The following is a 19,208-nucleotide window of genomic DNA, read 5'->3' as shown; positions in this document are numbered from 1 at the left end:
CCTGACATATGAATTCTGTTATACTCACAGACATCATTCAAACAGTTGTAGAAACTTCAGAGTGTTTTCTATCCAAATCTACTAATAATATGCATATATTCGCAACTGGGACTGAGTAGCAGGCAGTTTACTCTGGGCATGCTTTTCATCCAAACGTGAAAGACTAATACCTGAGAGACTACTACTACCTGAGAGACTACTACTATCTGAGAGACTACTACTACCCGAGAGACTAATACTACCTGAGAGACTACTACTACCTGAGAGACTACTACTTGAGAGACTACTACTACCTGACAGACTACTACTACCTGATAGACACCTACCTGAGAGACTACTACTACCTGAGAGACTACTACCTGAGAGACTACTACTACCTGAGAGACTACTACTACCTGACAGACTACTACTACCTGAGAGACTACTACTATCTGAGAGACTACTACTACCTGAGAGACTACTACTATCTGAGAGACTACTACTATCTGAGAGACTACTACCTGAGAGACTACTACCTGAGATACTACTACTACCTGAGAGACTATTACTACCTGACAGACTACTACTACCTGAGAGACTACTACTATCTGAGAGACTACTACTACCTGAGAGACTACTACTACCTGAGAGAATACCACTATCTGATAGACTACTACTACCTGACAGACTACTACTACCTGAGAGACTACTACTATATGAGAGACTACTACTACCTGAGAGACTACTACTACCTGAGAGACTACTACTATCTGATAGACTACTACTACCTGAGAGACTACTACTATCTGATAGACTACTACTACCTGAGAGACTACTAGTATCTGATAGACTACTACTACCTGAGAGACTACTACTACCTGATAGACTACTACTACCTGAGAGACTACTACTACCTGAGAGACTACTACTACCTGAGAGACTACTACTACCTGAGAGACTACTACTACCTGACAGACTACTACTACCTGAGAGACTACTACTACCTGACAGACTACTACTACCTGAGAGACTACTACTACCTGACAGACGACTACTACCTGAGAGACTACTACTACCTGAGAGACTACTACTACCTGACAGACTACTACTACCTGACAGACTACTACTACCTGAGAGACTACTACTATATGAGAGACTACTACTACCTGAGAGACTACTACTATCTGATAGACTACTACTACCTGAGAGACTACTACTACCTGATAGACTACTACTACCTGAGAGACTACTACTACCTGAGAGACTACTACTACCTGAGAGACTACTACTATCTGATAGACTACTACTACCTGAGAGACTACTACTACCTGAGAGACTACTACTACCTGAGAGACTACTACTACCTGAGAGACTACTATTATCTGATAGACTACTACTACCTGAGAGACTACTACTATCTGATAGACTACTACTACCTGAGAGACTACTACTATCTGATAGACTACTACTACCTGAGAGACTACTACTACCTGAGAGACTACTACTACCTGAGAGACTACTACTACCTGACAGACTACTACTACCTGACAGACTACTACTATCTGACAGACTACTACTATATGAGAGACTACTACTATATGAGAGACTACTACTACCTGAGAGACTACTACTATCTGATAGACTACTACTACCTGACAGACTACTACTACCTGAGAGACTACTACTATATGAGAGACTACTACTACCTGAGAGACTACTACTACCTGAGAGACTACTACTATCTGAGAGACTACTACTACCTGAGAGACTACTACTACCTGAGAGACTACTACTATATGAGAGACTACTACTACCTGACAGACTACTACTACCTGAGAGACTACTACTATATGAGAGACTACTACTATATGAGAGACTACTACTACCTGACAGACTACTACTACCTGAGAGACTACTACTATCTGATAGACTACTACTACCTGAGAGACTACTACTACCTGAGAGACTACTACTATCTGATAGACTACTACTACCTGAGAGACGCCACTCTGCATCTCAATAAACTGGCCCTGCATGGTATTCAGCTTCCCCTGCATTAGGTTCATTGCCTACTGCTAGTTGTTTACCTGTCTGTGGGCCCTCTGCATCATCTCATCACCTTGCAGACATCAGGAGGGTTTATCAGACTGAGGTTAAGAGACTTGGACTATCTTTAGGATTCTTTCTCACCCAATTCTCATTTCATTGGAAATGCACCTCAGTGCAGATGTTACATGTGTTACGTAGAAAAACCTTACCCTAATATGGGTCCATCATGGAATGATACTATACAATCATTGGGATGTCGACCTGCTCATGGCTTACTGATGGAGGAACATGAGCAAGATTTCAGGACAAAGCCTTGGTTTACCAATGATATGTTCATCACACCACAACTATTGAACTGTACAAATGAAGTCAATCCTTACTCCATTGGTGGTTGTTCATAGAGGACTTTTGGGAAAGTTGGCAGAATTTTGCAACCTTACATCAGACCAATCAGAAGCGCAGTGTATAAATAGTTACCTCGAGGAGCGTTATCCATGGTTTGCTTTCTCAGATAAAGCCAATTTAGTGATACACAACCCTTCAGGCAACTTTCTATCCTGTGCCTGGATAATGGAACCACAGAACTAGAATAAGATTATATTTCTATGGATGGAACATCAGAGGTATCCCTTCGTATTATGGCATCATAATCATAACTGCATCACCAATAGTTAAATCTAATCATAACTGCATCACCAATAGTTAAATCTAATCATAACTGCATCACCAATAGTTAAATCTAGGTCATCAATGTCATAGCAACCAGAGACTCTTCTATTGATTGTGACATAATCAATGAATAGTTCCATACAATTCCATATCATGTTGAATTCAGATTGAATAAGGAACATGTAGGATACTTAAACTAGTGCCTACAATCCTATGAGGATTAAATGTCCAATGCCAGAATCATGACACAGGACAGCACAAGGTCTAATGGAACACTGAGTATCAGGCATTTACACAGCGGATCTTTAAGATACATTCTAAAATCCACAAACTCAATACATAGAGCCATAAAATGTGCACGTTCTAAAATCCCCTGAAACTAAATACATAGAGCCGTAAAATGTGCACGTGTACAGAACCATCTTTGTTACACTAGCAATCTATAGTATAGTCCTTACTGCACATCTGCCTCCAACTCTGTTTTAGGCCCATCAATGTCTTAAAGAAATGTCATCACTAAACAACTGAATAAGTTCCTCTATAAATAGACCTGCAGCACATTACAGTTAGTGGATAGACATTGGGTTGAATTACAGTATTTTAGGGCATCACAGATTCCAGTTGGTGACCTGGATAATGTGGCTGCTGTTGGAATCCTCCTGCTCCTCCTCCTATGGAACAGGACCCAGCTGACCTCAATACATGTTATTATCATATCACAGTGTCCTCTTGGCATGATGCAGACATATCACTGTGTATATGTTTTGTCACTGCTATGGAACACAGTCTAAAGGCGTGCCACATGCTAGCCCCCTGGGAGCAGCATACAGTCAAGTGTTGTTGCTGTATGTTGACACCAAAACATCCCCAATGGGACCCCATGAATCCCCCATCACGACACACACTTATCACCGACAGATACAATTTGCACACTCACACATATACACACATATACACACGCACACACATGCACACACACACGCACACACACATTGTAGTGGCTGTGTGATGAGGATGCCGTGTCTCTCATAGAAAGCAGCAGGGTACGATGTGCCTCTAATCCTTTGTTATTAATTGTGTCTTAAACAAGCGGCGCCTACTCAGTCCTCCTGGTGTCAGCAGCACCCAGAGTATCCATGGAAACTGCAGGCTGGGCCCAGCTCATGGAGAGATGCAGTCTGTTGCCTGACAGGCAGAAAATGCCTCATGTAAATAGTGTGAATGAGAGTGCCCTCTAGTGTTATGTTCTTGCAAGTGCATGGAAGAGAATATAAAACAAGGGTCTTGATCAACTCAAACAGGGGAAATATGACGTATGGAGCATTGTGCTCTAGAATCAGAATTAGTTTGTTAGATATTTGATTGGTTTAGTCTAGTTTTAAAACACAAGTGAATGTGCATGTGAGAGCAAAAACAATGCTAGAGCAAAGGCCAATGTAAACAACACAAACCAGTGGAAAAAAATCATCTGCCATTTTGTATCCAGCAACACCATCTACCGGTGAGATTTGTTAATATATAAAAACATGAATCAGTCATTCACATCTATTACAGTTCATATCAGGAAATCAGTCAATTGAAATAGATTCATTAGGCCATAATTCATGGATTTCACATGACTGGGCAAGGGCGTAGGCCCACTTGGGAGCAAGGCCCAGTCAATCAGATTGAGTTTTTCCCCACAAAAGGGCTTTATTAGAGACAGAAATACTCCTCAGTTTCATCAGCTGTCCGGGTGACTGGTCTCAGACGATCCCACAGGTGAAGAAACCGGATGTCGAGGTCCTGGGCTGACGTGGTCTGCGGTTGTGAGGCCGGTTGTACGAACTGCCAAATTCTCTAGAACAACGTTGGAGGCGGCTTATGGTATAGCAATGAACATTCAATTCTCTGGCAACAGCTCTGGTAGACATTCCTGCATTCAGCATGCCAATGCTCCTTCAAAACGTCATACATCTGTGGCATTGTGTGTGTGACAAAACTGCACATTTTATTTTCCCCAGCACAAGGTGCACCTGTGTAATGATCATGCTGTTTCATCAGCTTCTTGATATGGCACACCTGTCAGATTTATAGATTATCTTGGCAAAGGAGAAATGCTCACTAACAGGGATGTACATTTGAGAGAAATAAGCTTTTTGTGTGTATGGAACATTTTTGGGATCTTTTATTTCAGCTCATGAAACATGGGAAAAACACTTTATATATTGCATTTATATATAGAACCCTTTAGGTTCAGTTACAACTGAAAAAATAAACAAAACATTGTGTATATTCAGCTGTAAACTATTTGGAACACAACGCCTGACACGTAACATTTTACTCGTGAAACAGATATGTTGAACTAGCTTGCTTGAGGTTTTGATATAACATATAGCCTAATACAGCTTTACTAAGAGCAAGGTGAGGTTTCTTGCATCTAAAAACAAGTATTATTAAATGTAATAAGAAAATGAAATAGATTAGAACAATGCATGGATAGTAAAGGGGGATTGAACATTAAAGTTTTGCTTCTAAAGTTCAGTACATTTCAGACAATATTTGTCGTGCTCACGAGCCAAAATGGGTCCCCGAAAAATATGCACAATTGTGTACTACATCATCCATTTTGTGTGATGTCATGTCCTGCAAAAAAAAAATGCAATTCGTATAATATGGTACGAGTTTGTAAGTGCTTAAGATCCCGACTGCATCTAAGTGTAAATAATAAATAAATAAATGATGTGTTTTGTATGGTGTGCAGTAAAACCTAAACGCATATTTTTTTGCAGCGCTTCATATCAATAACCATTCTACTTGGTAAGTGCACTAGAGTGCACATATCTAAAGATATAAAATACACTTTGCCAAATATACTTTCATGTGTAAAATTTGAACACCCTATGACATTTTCATTTAAAAAAAATACATATTTTACCAAATACTATTAAAGACTATAAGTGATTGCGATGAGGATTGTAGGAAAGTGATCCTTTCTCTCCTCATGACAGAGAACATTAGGTGACATTGGTCCCTGATGTGAGTATTACATCTACAGTAAAACTGTGTTTTTGTCTCCTGTTAATATAACATTTTCTGGTAAACATGTTTGTAATAAAATGTAAAAAAGAGAAATAATATAAAATCCTGATAAACAATAAAGGTCCTACAGCTGATGACAGGGTTGTGTGCAACTAAGCATTTGCATAACGTATGATATCTCCCCACCACTAGGAGGCTCTTTACTTCTTGTCTTTGACAGGCTGCTCAATAAGTTCCCCCTTGTGATACTTCTGTCCGATCCCATAAGGCACGTGTGCAGCGATGGTCCCCAGCTCCTTGGCTCCCTCAATGTGGAACATCTGGTCATCGAAAAATATGTGGGGACGGATCATTTGCAGGAGAGGCCCTTTGGGGGCCCCGGCTAGGAACAGGGCTTCGTCGATCTCCAGGCCCCAGCTCCTGAGGGTCTTGAGGACACGAGCCCCTGAGCTGGCTGCACTGCGGGCTGTTACCAGGTAGGTACGAATGGGGCAGGTCATACGCTCGTTCTTGGCGTAGAACTTTCTCTGGAGCTTCCCCAGCGCCTCCAGGAAACACTTCAAGGGACCCTGAGAGAAACAAATGAGACATAGGGTTAGCATAGTATTGTTTTTACTTTTTTCCAAAATCAAAGTAAATAATACATATCAATGGGTTATTGGGATAGTCCCCTATTATAGATGGTCTTTAGTTGTTCAAACTATCACCAAGATATTAACTGCCAATGTTGATATGCAACAACTTGGTACAATTAAGGGATTAGGGATAGTGTGACAGTTAGTTAAAAAGGTGGTTGCTAGTTAGTTGAAAATCTATAACCCCTGTATACACTCTTATAAAAAAGGGTCACAAAAGGGTTCTTCGGCTGTCCCCACAGGATAACCCTGTTTGGTTCCCGGTAGAACCCTTTTTGGTCCCGGGTAGAACCCTTTTGAGTTTCATGTAAAACCCTCTGTGGAAAGGGTTCTACCTGGAACCAAAAAGGGTTCATCAACCGGTTTCCTATGGGGACAGCCAAATAACCCCGTTACATTGTAGATAGCACATTTTTTCTAACAGTGTAGGAGACTCCAAATAAGGAAATCTGAAGAAAAAAAACAATGTCAAACATTTACATAAAATGTAGGTAGGTAGTACTTCAGAGTCCTCTCGTGATTACCTTTTTAAGAGGTATGTTCTCAAACTCCTGCTCGTGCTCAAAGAACTTATCCAGGCCACGTTGTTTCGCGATGATCTCTGACTCGTCAGAGAAGAGGACTGCGTCCCCGTCAAAAGCTACTTTCAGCTGTGTGTCAGAAAGCTGGTTCTCCACATCTCCAGATGCAAACATGGTCGCTGCAGCAATGCCTGTTTATAAAATATTATTTGGGTTTTATACATTCTCATAACAAATAATCTCATAATCTTTAAATATTAATAATAGTTAATAATCTTTAAATATTTCTGTTCCAAAGAAACGTGTCCATAAACCAGAATACACATTTTTTTGTTGCTGGAATTTATTTGTTGCTCGAAGCAGCAGTCCTTGTCCTAGGAATTGATTTGAATCTGGATTTGAATCTGGATTGGCCATTTCAGGCCTCAGATCAATCTAAGAGTATAACTATTGATTTTAAGATGACTCAACTGATCTCAAAATGTGAAAAACCTTGTTATATTCTTATTCATTGATTTAATTCTTACTAATAACCCCCATAAGTAGTGTCTAGTGCAGGTTTTCCCAAACTGGGGTACACGTAATGCCGTCGGGGGTACGACAAATAAATATCTGATTCACAATTTTTTAAATGAAAATAAAAAAAACAATTAGTAGCCTCGTTTCACTGGCAAAAATAAAATTAAACCATTTAGTGATCAGCGAAGTAACACAATGTCAAATACAGGTAGCCTAGTCAAATTAACATCCAATCACATTAACCCTTACTCTCTAACGGGAATTCCACTAACGGTCCGTATGTAGCCAAACATAGCTGCTGCTCATTCCGTTGACTTGAAAATGTATAAATGGTTAAAAAAAAAGTAAGGCCCGCGTCCATAGAGACACATACCAGCTCTACTGGTAGTACTGCTACTACCAGCAGTACTACATCTGTACCTGTCGACGACACAATTTGTTCTGCTTCCACAAGCACATCCAATGCTAGCATCAGTAATTTTACATTTGTTGTTAGCTCAGCTATTATGAACACTGACAGTTGTGAATCCGATGCAGCCGAAGAGCTACTGCCCCCTTGCCTGGGAAAGCACTGAACAACAGGACGTTGGACCATTGAGGAGGCGCTAATATGATGAGAACTACATTGATTTGTGGTTCACTTATATTGGGAGTAGTGCCTTTCCTCATCCACATTGTGTTATATGTGCAAAATTACTATGTCACAACTCAATGAATCCTTCACTCTTGCGCAGACATTTAGAAACAAACATGCCAATTTGAAAAATAAGCAGCGGGAGTTTTTGGAACAAGAATTAAGCAGCTCAGCGTTCAACACCAAAGTGCCCTCAAAGCTCAACACTAAGCTAAGGATCCTGGGTCTAAACACCTCCCTCTGCAACTGGATCCTGGACTTCTTGACGGGCCGCCCCCAGGTGGTGAGGGTAGGTAGCAACACATCTGACATGCTGATCCTAAACACTGGAGCTCCCCAGGGGTGCGTGCTCAGTCCCCTCCTGTACTCCCTGTTCACCCACAACTGCATGGCCAGACACGACTCCGACACCATCATTAAGTTTGCAGACGACACAACAGTGGTAGGCCTGATCACCAACAATGACAGGACAGCCTATAGGGAGGAGGTCAGAGACCTGTCCGGGTGTTGCCAGAATAACACCCTATCCCTCAACGTAATCAAGACTAAGGACATGATTGTGGACTACAGGAAAAGGAGGACCGAGCATGCCCCCATTCTCTTCAACGGGGCTGTAGTGGAGCAGGTTGAGAGCTTCAAGTTCCTTGGTGTCCAAATCAATAACAAACTAGAATGGTCCAAACACACCAAGACAGTCGTGATGAGGGCACGACAAAGCCTATTCCCTTCTAAGGAAACTAAAAAGATTTGGCATGGGTCCTGAGATCCTCAAAAGGTTCTACAGCTGCAATATCGAGAGCATGTTTGCATCACTGCCTGGTACGGCAATTGCTCGGCCTCTGAACGCAAGGCACTACAGAGGGTAGTGCGTATGGTCCAGTACATCACTTGGGCTAAGCTGCCTGCCAACCAGGACCTCTACACCAGGCAGTGTCAGAAGAAGGCCCTAAAAAATGTCAAAGACCCCATCCACCCCAGTCATAGACTGTTCTCTCTACTACCGCATGTCAGCGGTACCGGAGTGCCAAGTCTAGGACAAAAATGCCATAAGACTCCTGAACAGGTAATCAAATGGCTACTCTGACTATTTGCATTGTGTGCCTCCCAACCCCTCTTTTTACGTTGCTGCTACTCTCTGTTTATCACATATGCAAAGTCACTTTAACTATACATTCATGTACATACTACCTTAATTGAGCTGACCAACCAGTACTCCCACACATTGGCTAACCGGGCTATCTGCATTCTTTCACGCTACTGCTACTCTCTGTTCATCATATATGCATAGTCACTTTAACCAAATCTACATGTACATACTACCTCAATCAGCCTGACTAACCCGGTGTCTGTATGTACAGTGCCTTGCGAAAGTATTCGGCCCCCTTGAACTTTGCGACCTTTTGCCACATTTCAGGCTTCAAACATAAAGATATAAAACTGTATTTTTTTGTGAAGAATCAACAACAAGTGGGACACAATCATGAAGTGGAACGACATTTATTGGATATTTCAAACCTTTTTAACAAATCAAAAACTGAAAAATTGGGCGTGCTAAATTATTCAGCCCCTTTACTTTCAGTGCAGCAAACTCTCTCCAGAAGTTCAGTGAGGATCTCTGAATGATCCAATGTTGACCTAAATGACTAATGATGATAAATACAATCCACCTGTGTGTAACCAAGTCTCCGTATAAATGCACCTGCACTGTGATAGTCTCAGAGGTCCGTTAAAAGCGCAGAGAGCATCATGAAGAACAAGGAACACAACAGGCAGGTCCGAGATACTGTTGTGAAGAAGTTTAAAGCCGGATTTGGATACAAAAAGATTTCCCAAGCTTTAAACATCCCAAGGAGCACTGTGCAAGCGACAATATTGAAATGGAAGGAGTATCAGACCACTGCAAATCTACCAAGACCTGGCCGTCCCTCTAAACTTTCAGCTCATACAAGGAGAAGACTGATCAGAGATGCAGCCAAGAGGCCCATGATCACTCTGGATGAACTGCAGAGATCTACAGATGAGGTGGGAGACTCTGTCCATAGGACAACAATCAGTCGTATATTGCACAAATCTGGCCTTTATGGAAGAGTGGCAAGAAGAAAGCCTTTTCTTAAAGATATCCATAAAAAGTGTTGTTTAAAGTTTGCCACAAGCCACCTGGGAGACACACCAAACATGTGGAAGAAGGTGCTCTGGTCAGATGAAACCAAAATTGAACTTTTTGGCAACAATGCAAAACGTTATGTTTGGCGTGAAAGCAACACAGCTCATCACCCTGAACACACTATCCCCACTGTCAAACATGGTGGTGGCAGCATCATGTTTTGGGCCTGCTTTTCTTCAGCAGGGACAGGGAAGATGGTTAAAATTGATGGGAAGATGGATGGAGCCAAATACTGAAAGAAAACCATTCTGGAAGAAAACCTGATGGAGTCTGCAAAAGACCTGAGACTGGGACGGAGATTTGTCTTCCAACAAGACAATGATACAAAACATAAAGCAAAATCTACAATGGAATGGTTCAAAAATAAACATATCCAGGTGTTAGAATGGCCAAGTCAAAGTCCAGACCTGAATCCAATCGAGAATCTGTGGAAAGAACTGAAAACTGCTGTTCACAAATGCTCTCCATCCAACCTCACTGAGCTCGAGCTGTTTTGCAAGGAGGAATTGGAAAAAAATTCAGTCTCTCGATGTGCAAAACTGATAGACACATACCCCAAGCGACTTACAGCTGTAATCGCAGCAAAAGGTGGCGCTACAAAGTATTAACTTAAGGTGGCTGAACAATTTTGCACGCCCAATTTTTCAGTTTTTGATTTGTTAAAAAAGTTTGAAATATCCAATAAATGTCGTTCCACTTCATGATTGTGTCCCACTTGTTGTTGATTCTTCACAAAAAAATACAGTTTTATATCTTTATGTTTGAAGCCTGAAATGTGGCAAAAGGTCGCAAAGTTCAAGGGGGCCGAATACTTTCGCAAGGCACTGTAGCTTCGCTACTTTTATAGCCTCGCTACTTTTATAGCCTCGCTACTTTTATAGCCTCGCTACTGTATACAGCCTCGCTACTGTTATTTTCCACTGTTGTTTTATTTCTTTACTTACCTATTGTTCACCTAATACCTTTTTGCACTATTGGTTAGAGCCTGTTAGTAAGCATTTCACTGTAAGGTCTACCTGTTGTATTCAGCGCACGTGACAATTTTGATTTGATTCTTCAAACCACTGGAAACCAGGACAACAGGAGAGGATATTTTTCAAGTAATGGACAGCTTTGTGACATCAAATGGACTTTGGTGGTCAAGATGTGTTGGTATCTGTACTGATGGCGCAAAAGCCATGACAGGGAGACATGGTGGATTGCTCCCGACGCCACTTGGGTACACTGCAGCATCCACCAAGAGGCTGTTGGGTACACTGCAGCATCCACCAAGAGGCTGTTGCTAGAAAATGAATACCTGACAGCTTGAAAGATGTTTTGGACACTACAGTGAAAATGGTTAACTTTGTTAAAGTAAGGCCCCTGAACTCTTGTGTATTTTCTGCATTATGCAATGATATGGGCAGCGACCATGTAACGCGTTTGCAACATACTGAAGTGTGCTGGTTATCACGGGGAAAGGTGTTGACACGTTTTTTCTAAAATTGAGAGACGAGCTTAAAGTTTTCATTACTGACCATAATTTTCACTTGTCTGACCGATTGCATGATGACGAGTTTCTCACACGACTGGCCAATCTGGGTGATATTTGTTCTCGCCTAAATTATCTGAATCTAGGATTACAGGGACTCTCCGCAACTATATTCAATGTGCGGGACAAAATTGAGGCTATGATTAAGACATTGGAGTTCTGCTCTGTCTGCATTAACACAGATTAAACACGGGTCTTTCCATCATTGGATGATTTGTTTTGTGTGCAAATGAACTCAAGTTTACGGACAATGTCAAATGTGATATAGCGAAGCCTCTGAGTGAGTTTGGTGCGCAATTACGCAGGTACTTTCCTGAAACGGATGACACAAACAACTGGATTGGTTATCTCTTTCATGCCCTGCCTCCAGTCCACTTAATGATATCTGAACAAGAGAGCGTCATTGAAATTGCAACAAGCGGTTCTGTGAAAATTTCATTGAAATCAAAAGCCACTGCCAGATTTCTGGATTGGGCTACGCACAGAGTATCCTGCCTTGGCAAATAGCGCAGTTAAGACACTGATGCCCTTTGCAACCACGTACTGTACCTATGTGAGAGTGGATTCTCAGCCATCACTAAACTAAATACAGGCACAGACTGTGTGTGGGAAAAGACAGAGACTCTTTCCAATACAACCCAACATTGCAGAGTTATGTGCATCCTTTCAAGCACACCCTTCTCATTAACCTGTGGTGAATTATTCACAATTTTCAATGAACAAGTAAGGTTTTATATGTTAGATGGCTAAGTAAAGAGCAAAATGATTGATTATTATTATATTATTATTTGCGCCCTGGTCCTATAAGAACTCTTTGTCACTTCCCACGAGCCGGGTTGTGACAAAAACTCCCACTCATTCTTATGTTTAATAAATATATGTATAATGTGTGTGTGGCAGGCTTACAATGATGGCAAAAAACATTTGAGAGTGCGCTGACCCTTGTACTGGAGGGGGTAAATAAACACACGTTCAACTGTAACACACACATACACAAACATATACACACACATATATACAGTTGAAGTTGGAAGTTTAGATACACCTCAGCCAAATACATTTAAACTCAGTTTCACAATTCCTGACATTTAATCCAAGTAAAGCTTCCCTGTCTTAGGTCAGTTAGATCACCACTTTATTTTAAGAATATGAAATGTCAGTATAATAGTAGAGAGAATTATTTATTTCAGATTTTATTTCTTTCATCACATTCCCAGTGGGTCAGAAGTTTACATACACTCAATTTGTATTTAGTAGCGTTGCCGTTAAATTGTTTAACTTGGGTCAAACGTTTCGGGTAGCCTTCCACAAGCTTCAACAATAAGTTGGGTGAATTTTGGCCCATTCCTCCTGACAGAGCTCGTGTAACTGAATCAGACTTGTAGGCCTCCTTGCTCGCACATGCTTTTTCATTTCTGCCCACAAATTTTCTATGGGATTGAGGTCAGGGCTTTGTGATGGCCTCTCCAATACCTTGACTTTTTTGTCCTTAAGCCCTTTTGCTTGGGGTCATTGTTCATGTGGAAGACCCATTTGCAACCAAGCTTTAACTGATGTCTTGAGATGTTACTTCAATATATCCACATAATTTTCATGATCTCATGATGCCATCTATTTTACCAGTCCCTGCTGCAGCAAAGCACCCCCACAACATGATGCTGCCACCCCCGTGCTTCACGGTTGGGATGGTGTTCTTCAGCTTGGAAGCCTCCCCCTTTTTCCTCCAAACATAATGATGGTCATTATTGCAAACAGTTCTATTTTTTGTTTCATCAGACCAAAAGACATTTCTCCAAAAAGTACAATCTTTGTCCCCATGTGCAGTTGCAAACCGTAGTCTGTCTTTTTTATGGCGGTTTTGGAGCAGTGGCTTCGTCCTTGCTGAGTGGCCTTTCAGGTTATGTTGATATAGGACTCATTTTACTGTGGATATAGATACTCTTGTACCTGTTTCCTCCAGCATCTTCACAAGGTCCTTTGCTGTTGTTCTAGGATTGATTTGCACTTTTCGCACCAAAGTACGTTCATCTCTAGGAGACAGAACGCGTCTCCTTCCTGAGCGGTATGACAGCTGCATGGTTCCATGGTGTTTATACTTGCGTACTGTTGTTTGAACAGATGAACGTGGTACCTTCAAGCATTTGGAAATTGCTCCCAAGGATGAAGCAGACTTGTGGAGGTCTACAATTTTTGTTCTGAGGTCTTGGCTAATTTCTTTTGATTTTCCCATGATGTCAAGCAAATAGGCACTGAGTTTGAAGGTAGGCCTTGAAATACAGGCACACCTCCAATTGACTCAAATGATGGCAATTAGCCTATCAGAAACATCTAAAGTTATGACATCATTTTCTGGAATTTTCCAAGCTGTTTAAAGGCACAGTCAACTTCTGACCCACTGGAATTGTGAAACAGTGAATTATAAGTGAAATAATCTGTCTGTAAACAATTGTTATAAAAATGACTTGTGTCATGCATAAAGTAGATGTCCCTCCTACTTCCCAAAACTATAGTTTGATAAACAATACATTTGTGGAGAGGTTGAAAAACTAGTTTTAATGACGCCAACCTAAGTGTATGTAAACATCCGACTTCAACTGTGTGTGTGTGTGTGTGTGTGTGTGTGTGTGTGTGTGTGTGTGTGTGTGTGTGTGTGTGTGTGTGTGTGTGTGTGTGTGTGTGTGTGTGTGTGTGTGTATGTATATATACACACACACACACACACACACACACGTATGTAATTAAAATCCTCGATCACACTTGCAGGCCGTGTCATGGTGACATTGGCTAACTAATCTCATGCGTAAATACATGTCATCAGGTCTAAGTTGTCTCACGCCGAACTGCACATCTGCAGGATGTCAAATCAAAGCCACTCCTTCAATTTAAAGTAGGTTTTGACGAAAATTTAAATGTGTCATTTTCACAAAGTTAGGATAATAACACGTTCAACTACTTAAGACATTGGCTCCAATCTAGGATGTGCCTTAATGAACAACTAAAGGAATAATTCTTCACTTCTCTCATTGACTTCTCAAACCCCGGCCTGAACTGTTTGGTCTGTTTCACAAGCTTTCCTGGAAGTGTCGTGATGTTGTACAAGGAGCTACAGGAGGACAGGCTCATTGTAATGACTGGAAGGGAATAAACGGATGGGTAGCGTACACATCACACATGGAAACCACATGTTTGACTATGTTCCATTAATTCCATTCCAGCCATTACAATGAGTCACAATCTATTACAACAGCATCATCCATGCATTATATCCGTAGGCAATACTATAACGTGTTACCACAATGTACATCTACAGTTGTTTACTTAGTGCCATTGCTAAGCTAAACAAGTTAAATCTCTAGAGGCAAAAAAACAGTGTCATCACCACCTACCCTCCTCAATGGCCTCAGTGACTTTCTCTCCATCCTTGGAGAGGTACAGGTTGGTCATGTAGGCCTTCAGATATCCAATGGGGCTTTTCCCTCCAGTCATACAGAATCTCTCAATGGTTAAATCTGTCAGACGAAACAACAAAAACATTATCACCGTATAGAAATGTGATGTAAAGTCATCAGGGTGGTGGCCAAAGATGGCCACTACATATCAAGAACAAGAGGCCTAAACAATAAAAACAACATATTTGGTCAAAGGAGCAGCATTAAAGCTGCAATATGTAACTTTTTGGTGACCCAACCAAATGCACATAGAAATATGAGTTATAGATCTTTCCTTCTCATTGAAAGCAAGTCTAACAAGCGGTAGATATCTTCTATTTGTATGCTTCCTGTTAAGTACATTTTTTTCATCTTTTACTTTCGGTTTTGTATACCAGGTGAAAATACAATATTTTTGTTTATGGAAAATGTATTTCACAGCAGTTTAAATACTGACTGTTTGTTTCAAATTGTTTCGAATTTTAGCAACGAGAAAATGACGGAGCGATTTCTGCATATTGTACCTTTTAAATTGGATGTCCAATCATTCAATGGACCCCGAGAAAGAGCACCACCAACTGGTGCTGGTTTAAATATATAGGTACAACTGTCCAGGGCCAGAGAGAGGGATTGAGATAGGGTTTTTAACAGGCCCCATACTTTGCATTACAAAACAGGTGTGTCTTATAACATCGTAGGCGTGGCTGTAACATTGCAGTAAGAGTGGCAAAGCATGTCGGCGTGTTGTGCTAAATGACTTAAATGTAAATGTATGCGTGTTTTACGGACCGTAGTGGTTGATGCTGTTGATGAGGCGCACCCCGACCTGGGCGTGGTTATTAGTCATCAGGACGATGTCAAACAGCTCCTCACTGTCGGGGTAGAGCTGCCTCAGTCTGGAGTTTACCGTCATCAGAGCCTGCAGTGTGTGTGTGTGTGAGTGTGTTTTCAGGGATTAAGAAACGATGACACAACCTGGCTGGTTTGTATTAGACTAGACCAACTACAACCTGGCTGGTTTGTACTAGACTAGACCAACTACAACCTGGCTGGGTTGTATTAGACCAACTACAACCTGGCTGGTTTGTACTAGACTAGACCAACTACAACCTGGCTGGGTTGTATTAGACCAACTACAACCTGGCTGGGTTGTATTAGACTAGACCAACTACAACCTGGCTGATTTGTATTAGACTAGACCAACTACAACCTGGCTGATTTGTATTAGACTAGACCAACTACAACCTGGCTGGTTTGTATTAGACTAGACCAACTACAACCTGGCTGGTTTGTACTAGACTAGACCAACTACAACCTGGCTGGTTTGTACTAGACTAGACCAACTACAACCTGGCTGGTTTGTACTAGACTAGACCAACTACAACCTGGCTGGTTTGTATTAGACCAGCTATAACCTGGCTGGTTTGTATGAGACTAGACCAACTACAACCTGGCTGGTTTGTACTAGACTAGACCAACTACAACCTGGCTGATTTGTATTAGACCAACTACAACCTGGCTGGTTTGTACTACACTAGACCAACTGCAACCTGGCTGGTTTGTATTAGACCAACTACAACCTGGCTGGTTTGTATTAGACTAGACCAACTACAACCTGGCTGGTTTGTATTAGACTAGACCAACTACAACCTGGCTGGTTTGTATTAGACCAACTACAACCTGGCTGGGTTGTATTAGACCAACTACAACCTGGCTGGTTTGTATTAGACCAACTACAACCTGGCTGGTTTGTATTAGACCAACTAAAACCTGTCTGGTTTGTATTAGACCAACTATAACCTGGCTGGTTTGTATTAGACCTACTACAACCTGGCTGGTTTGTATTAGACCAACTATAACCTGGCTGGTTTATATTAGACTAGACCAACTACAACCTGGCTGGTTTGTATTAGACCTACTACAACCTGGCTGGTTTATATTAGACCAACTACAACCTGGCTGGTTTGAATTAGACCAACTACAACCTGGCTGGTTTGCATTAGACTAGACCAACTACAACCTGGCTGGTTTGTATTAGACCAGCTATAACCTGGCTGGTTTGTATTAGACCAACTATAACCTGGCTGGTTTGTATTAGACCAGCTATAACCTGGCTGGTTTGTATTAGACTAGACCGACTACAACCTGGCTGGTTTGCATTAGACTAGACCAACTACAACCTGGCTGGTTTGCATTAGACTAGACCAACTACAACCTGGCTGGTTTGCATTAGACTAGACCAACTATAACCTGGCTGGTTTGTATTAGACCAGCTATAACCTGGCTGGTTTGTATTAGACCAACTATAACCTGGCTGGTTTGTATTAGACTAGACCAACTACAACCTGGCTGGTTTGTATTAGACTAGACCGACTATAACCTGGCTGGTTTGTACTAGACTAGACCGACTATAACCTGGCTGGTTTGTATTAGACTAGACCGACTATAACCTGGCTGGTTTGCATTAGACTAGACCGACTATAACCTGGCTGGTTTGTATTAGACCAGCTATAACCTGGCTGGTTTGTATTAGACTAGACCAACTACAACCTGGCTGGTTTGTACTAGACTAGACCAACTACAACCTGGCAGGTTTGTACTAGACTAGACCAACTGCAACCTGGCTGGTTTGTATTAGACCAGCTATAACCTGGCTGGTTTGTATTAGACTAGACCAACTGCAACCTGGCTGGTTTGTACTAGACTAGACCAACTGCAACCTGGCTGGTTTGTATTAGACCAACTACAACCTGGCTGGTTTGTATTAGACTAGACCAACTACAACCTGGCTGGTTTGTATTAGACTAGACCGACTACAACCTGGCTGGGTTGTATTAGACCTACTACAACCTGGCTGGTTTGTATTAGACCAACTACAACCTGACTGGTTTGTATTAGACCAACTACAACCTGGCTGGTTTGTATTAGACCAACTATAACCTGGCTGGTTTATATTAGACTAGACCAACTACAACCTGGCTGGTTTGTATTAGACCTACTACAACCTGGCTGGTTTATATTAGACCAACTACAACCTGGCTGGTTTGAATTAGACCAACTACAACCTGGCTGGTTTGCATTAGACTAGACCAACTACAACCTGGCTGGTTTGTATTAGACCAGCTATAACCTGGCTGGTTTGTATTAGACCAACTATAACCTGGTTGGTTTGTATTAGACCAGCTATAACCTGGCTGGTTTGTATTAGACTAGACCGACTACAACCTGGCTGGTTTGCATTAGACTAGACCAACTACAACCTGGCTGGTTTGCATTAGACTAGACCAACTACAACCTGGCTGGTTTGCATTAGACTAGACCAACTATAACCTGGCTGGTTTGTATTAGACCAGCTATAACCTGGCTGGTTTGTATTAGACCAACTATAACCTGGCTGGTTTGTATTAGACTAGACCAACTACAACCTGGCTGGTTTGTATTAGACTAGACCGACTATAACCTGGCTGGTTTGTACTAGACTAGACCGACTATAACCTGGCTGGTTTGTATTAGACTAGACCGACTATAACCTGGCTGGTTTGCATTAGACTAGACTGACTATAACCTGGCTGGTTTGTATTAGACCAGCTATAACCTGGCTGGTTTGTATTAGACTAGACCGACTACAACCTGGCTGGTTTGCATTAGACTAGACCAACTACAACCTGGCTGGTTTGCATTAGACTAGACCAACTACAACCTGGCTGGTTTGCATTAGACTAGACCGACTATAACCTGGCTGGTTTGTATTAGACCAGCTATAACCTGGCTGGTTTGTATTAGACCAACTATAACCTGGCTGGTTTGTATTAGACTAGACCAACTACAACCTGGCTGGTTTGTATTAGACTAGACCGACTATAACCTGGCTGGTTTGTACTAGACTAGACCGACTATAACCTGGCTGGTTTGTATTAGACTAGACCGACTATAACCTGGCTGGTTTGCATTAGACTAGACCGACTATAACCTGGCTGGTTTGTATTAGACCAGCTATAACCTGGCTGGTTTGTATTAGACTAGACCAACTACAACCTGGCTGGTTTGTACTAGACTAG

General features: G+C 41.6%; 1 protein-coding gene across 1 annotated transcript in view; it reads right to left on the bottom strand.

The window, feature by feature from the left end:
* Nucleotides 1-4,841: 4,841 nt before the first annotated feature.
* The window catches only part of LOC115140444 (cytosolic 5'-nucleotidase 1A-like), a 28,632-nt gene continuing 14,265 nt past the window's right edge, over nt 4,842-19,208 (bottom strand). The window contains exons 3-6 of the mRNA XM_029678774.2: nt 15,940-16,069; nt 15,109-15,231; nt 6,878-7,065; nt 4,842-6,287 (exon numbers count right to left, since the gene is read on the bottom strand). Coding sequence (XP_029534634.1) covers nt 5,919-6,287; nt 6,878-7,065; nt 15,109-15,231; nt 15,940-16,069 — 810 coding nt within the window. The 3' untranslated portion in view covers nt 4,842-5,918. The remainder of the gene's footprint in view (nt 6,288-6,877; nt 7,066-15,108; nt 15,232-15,939; nt 16,070-19,208) is intronic.

The sequence above is a fragment of the Oncorhynchus nerka genome, linkage group LG13 (genome assembly GCF_034236695.1).
Source record: "Oncorhynchus nerka isolate Pitt River linkage group LG13, Oner_Uvic_2.0, whole genome shotgun sequence".
NCBI classification, from domain to species: Eukaryota; Metazoa; Chordata; class Actinopteri; order Salmoniformes; family Salmonidae; genus Oncorhynchus; species Oncorhynchus nerka.
Note: the sequence above shows the minus strand (reverse complement) of the source record. Positions and strands in the feature narration are given on the sequence as shown.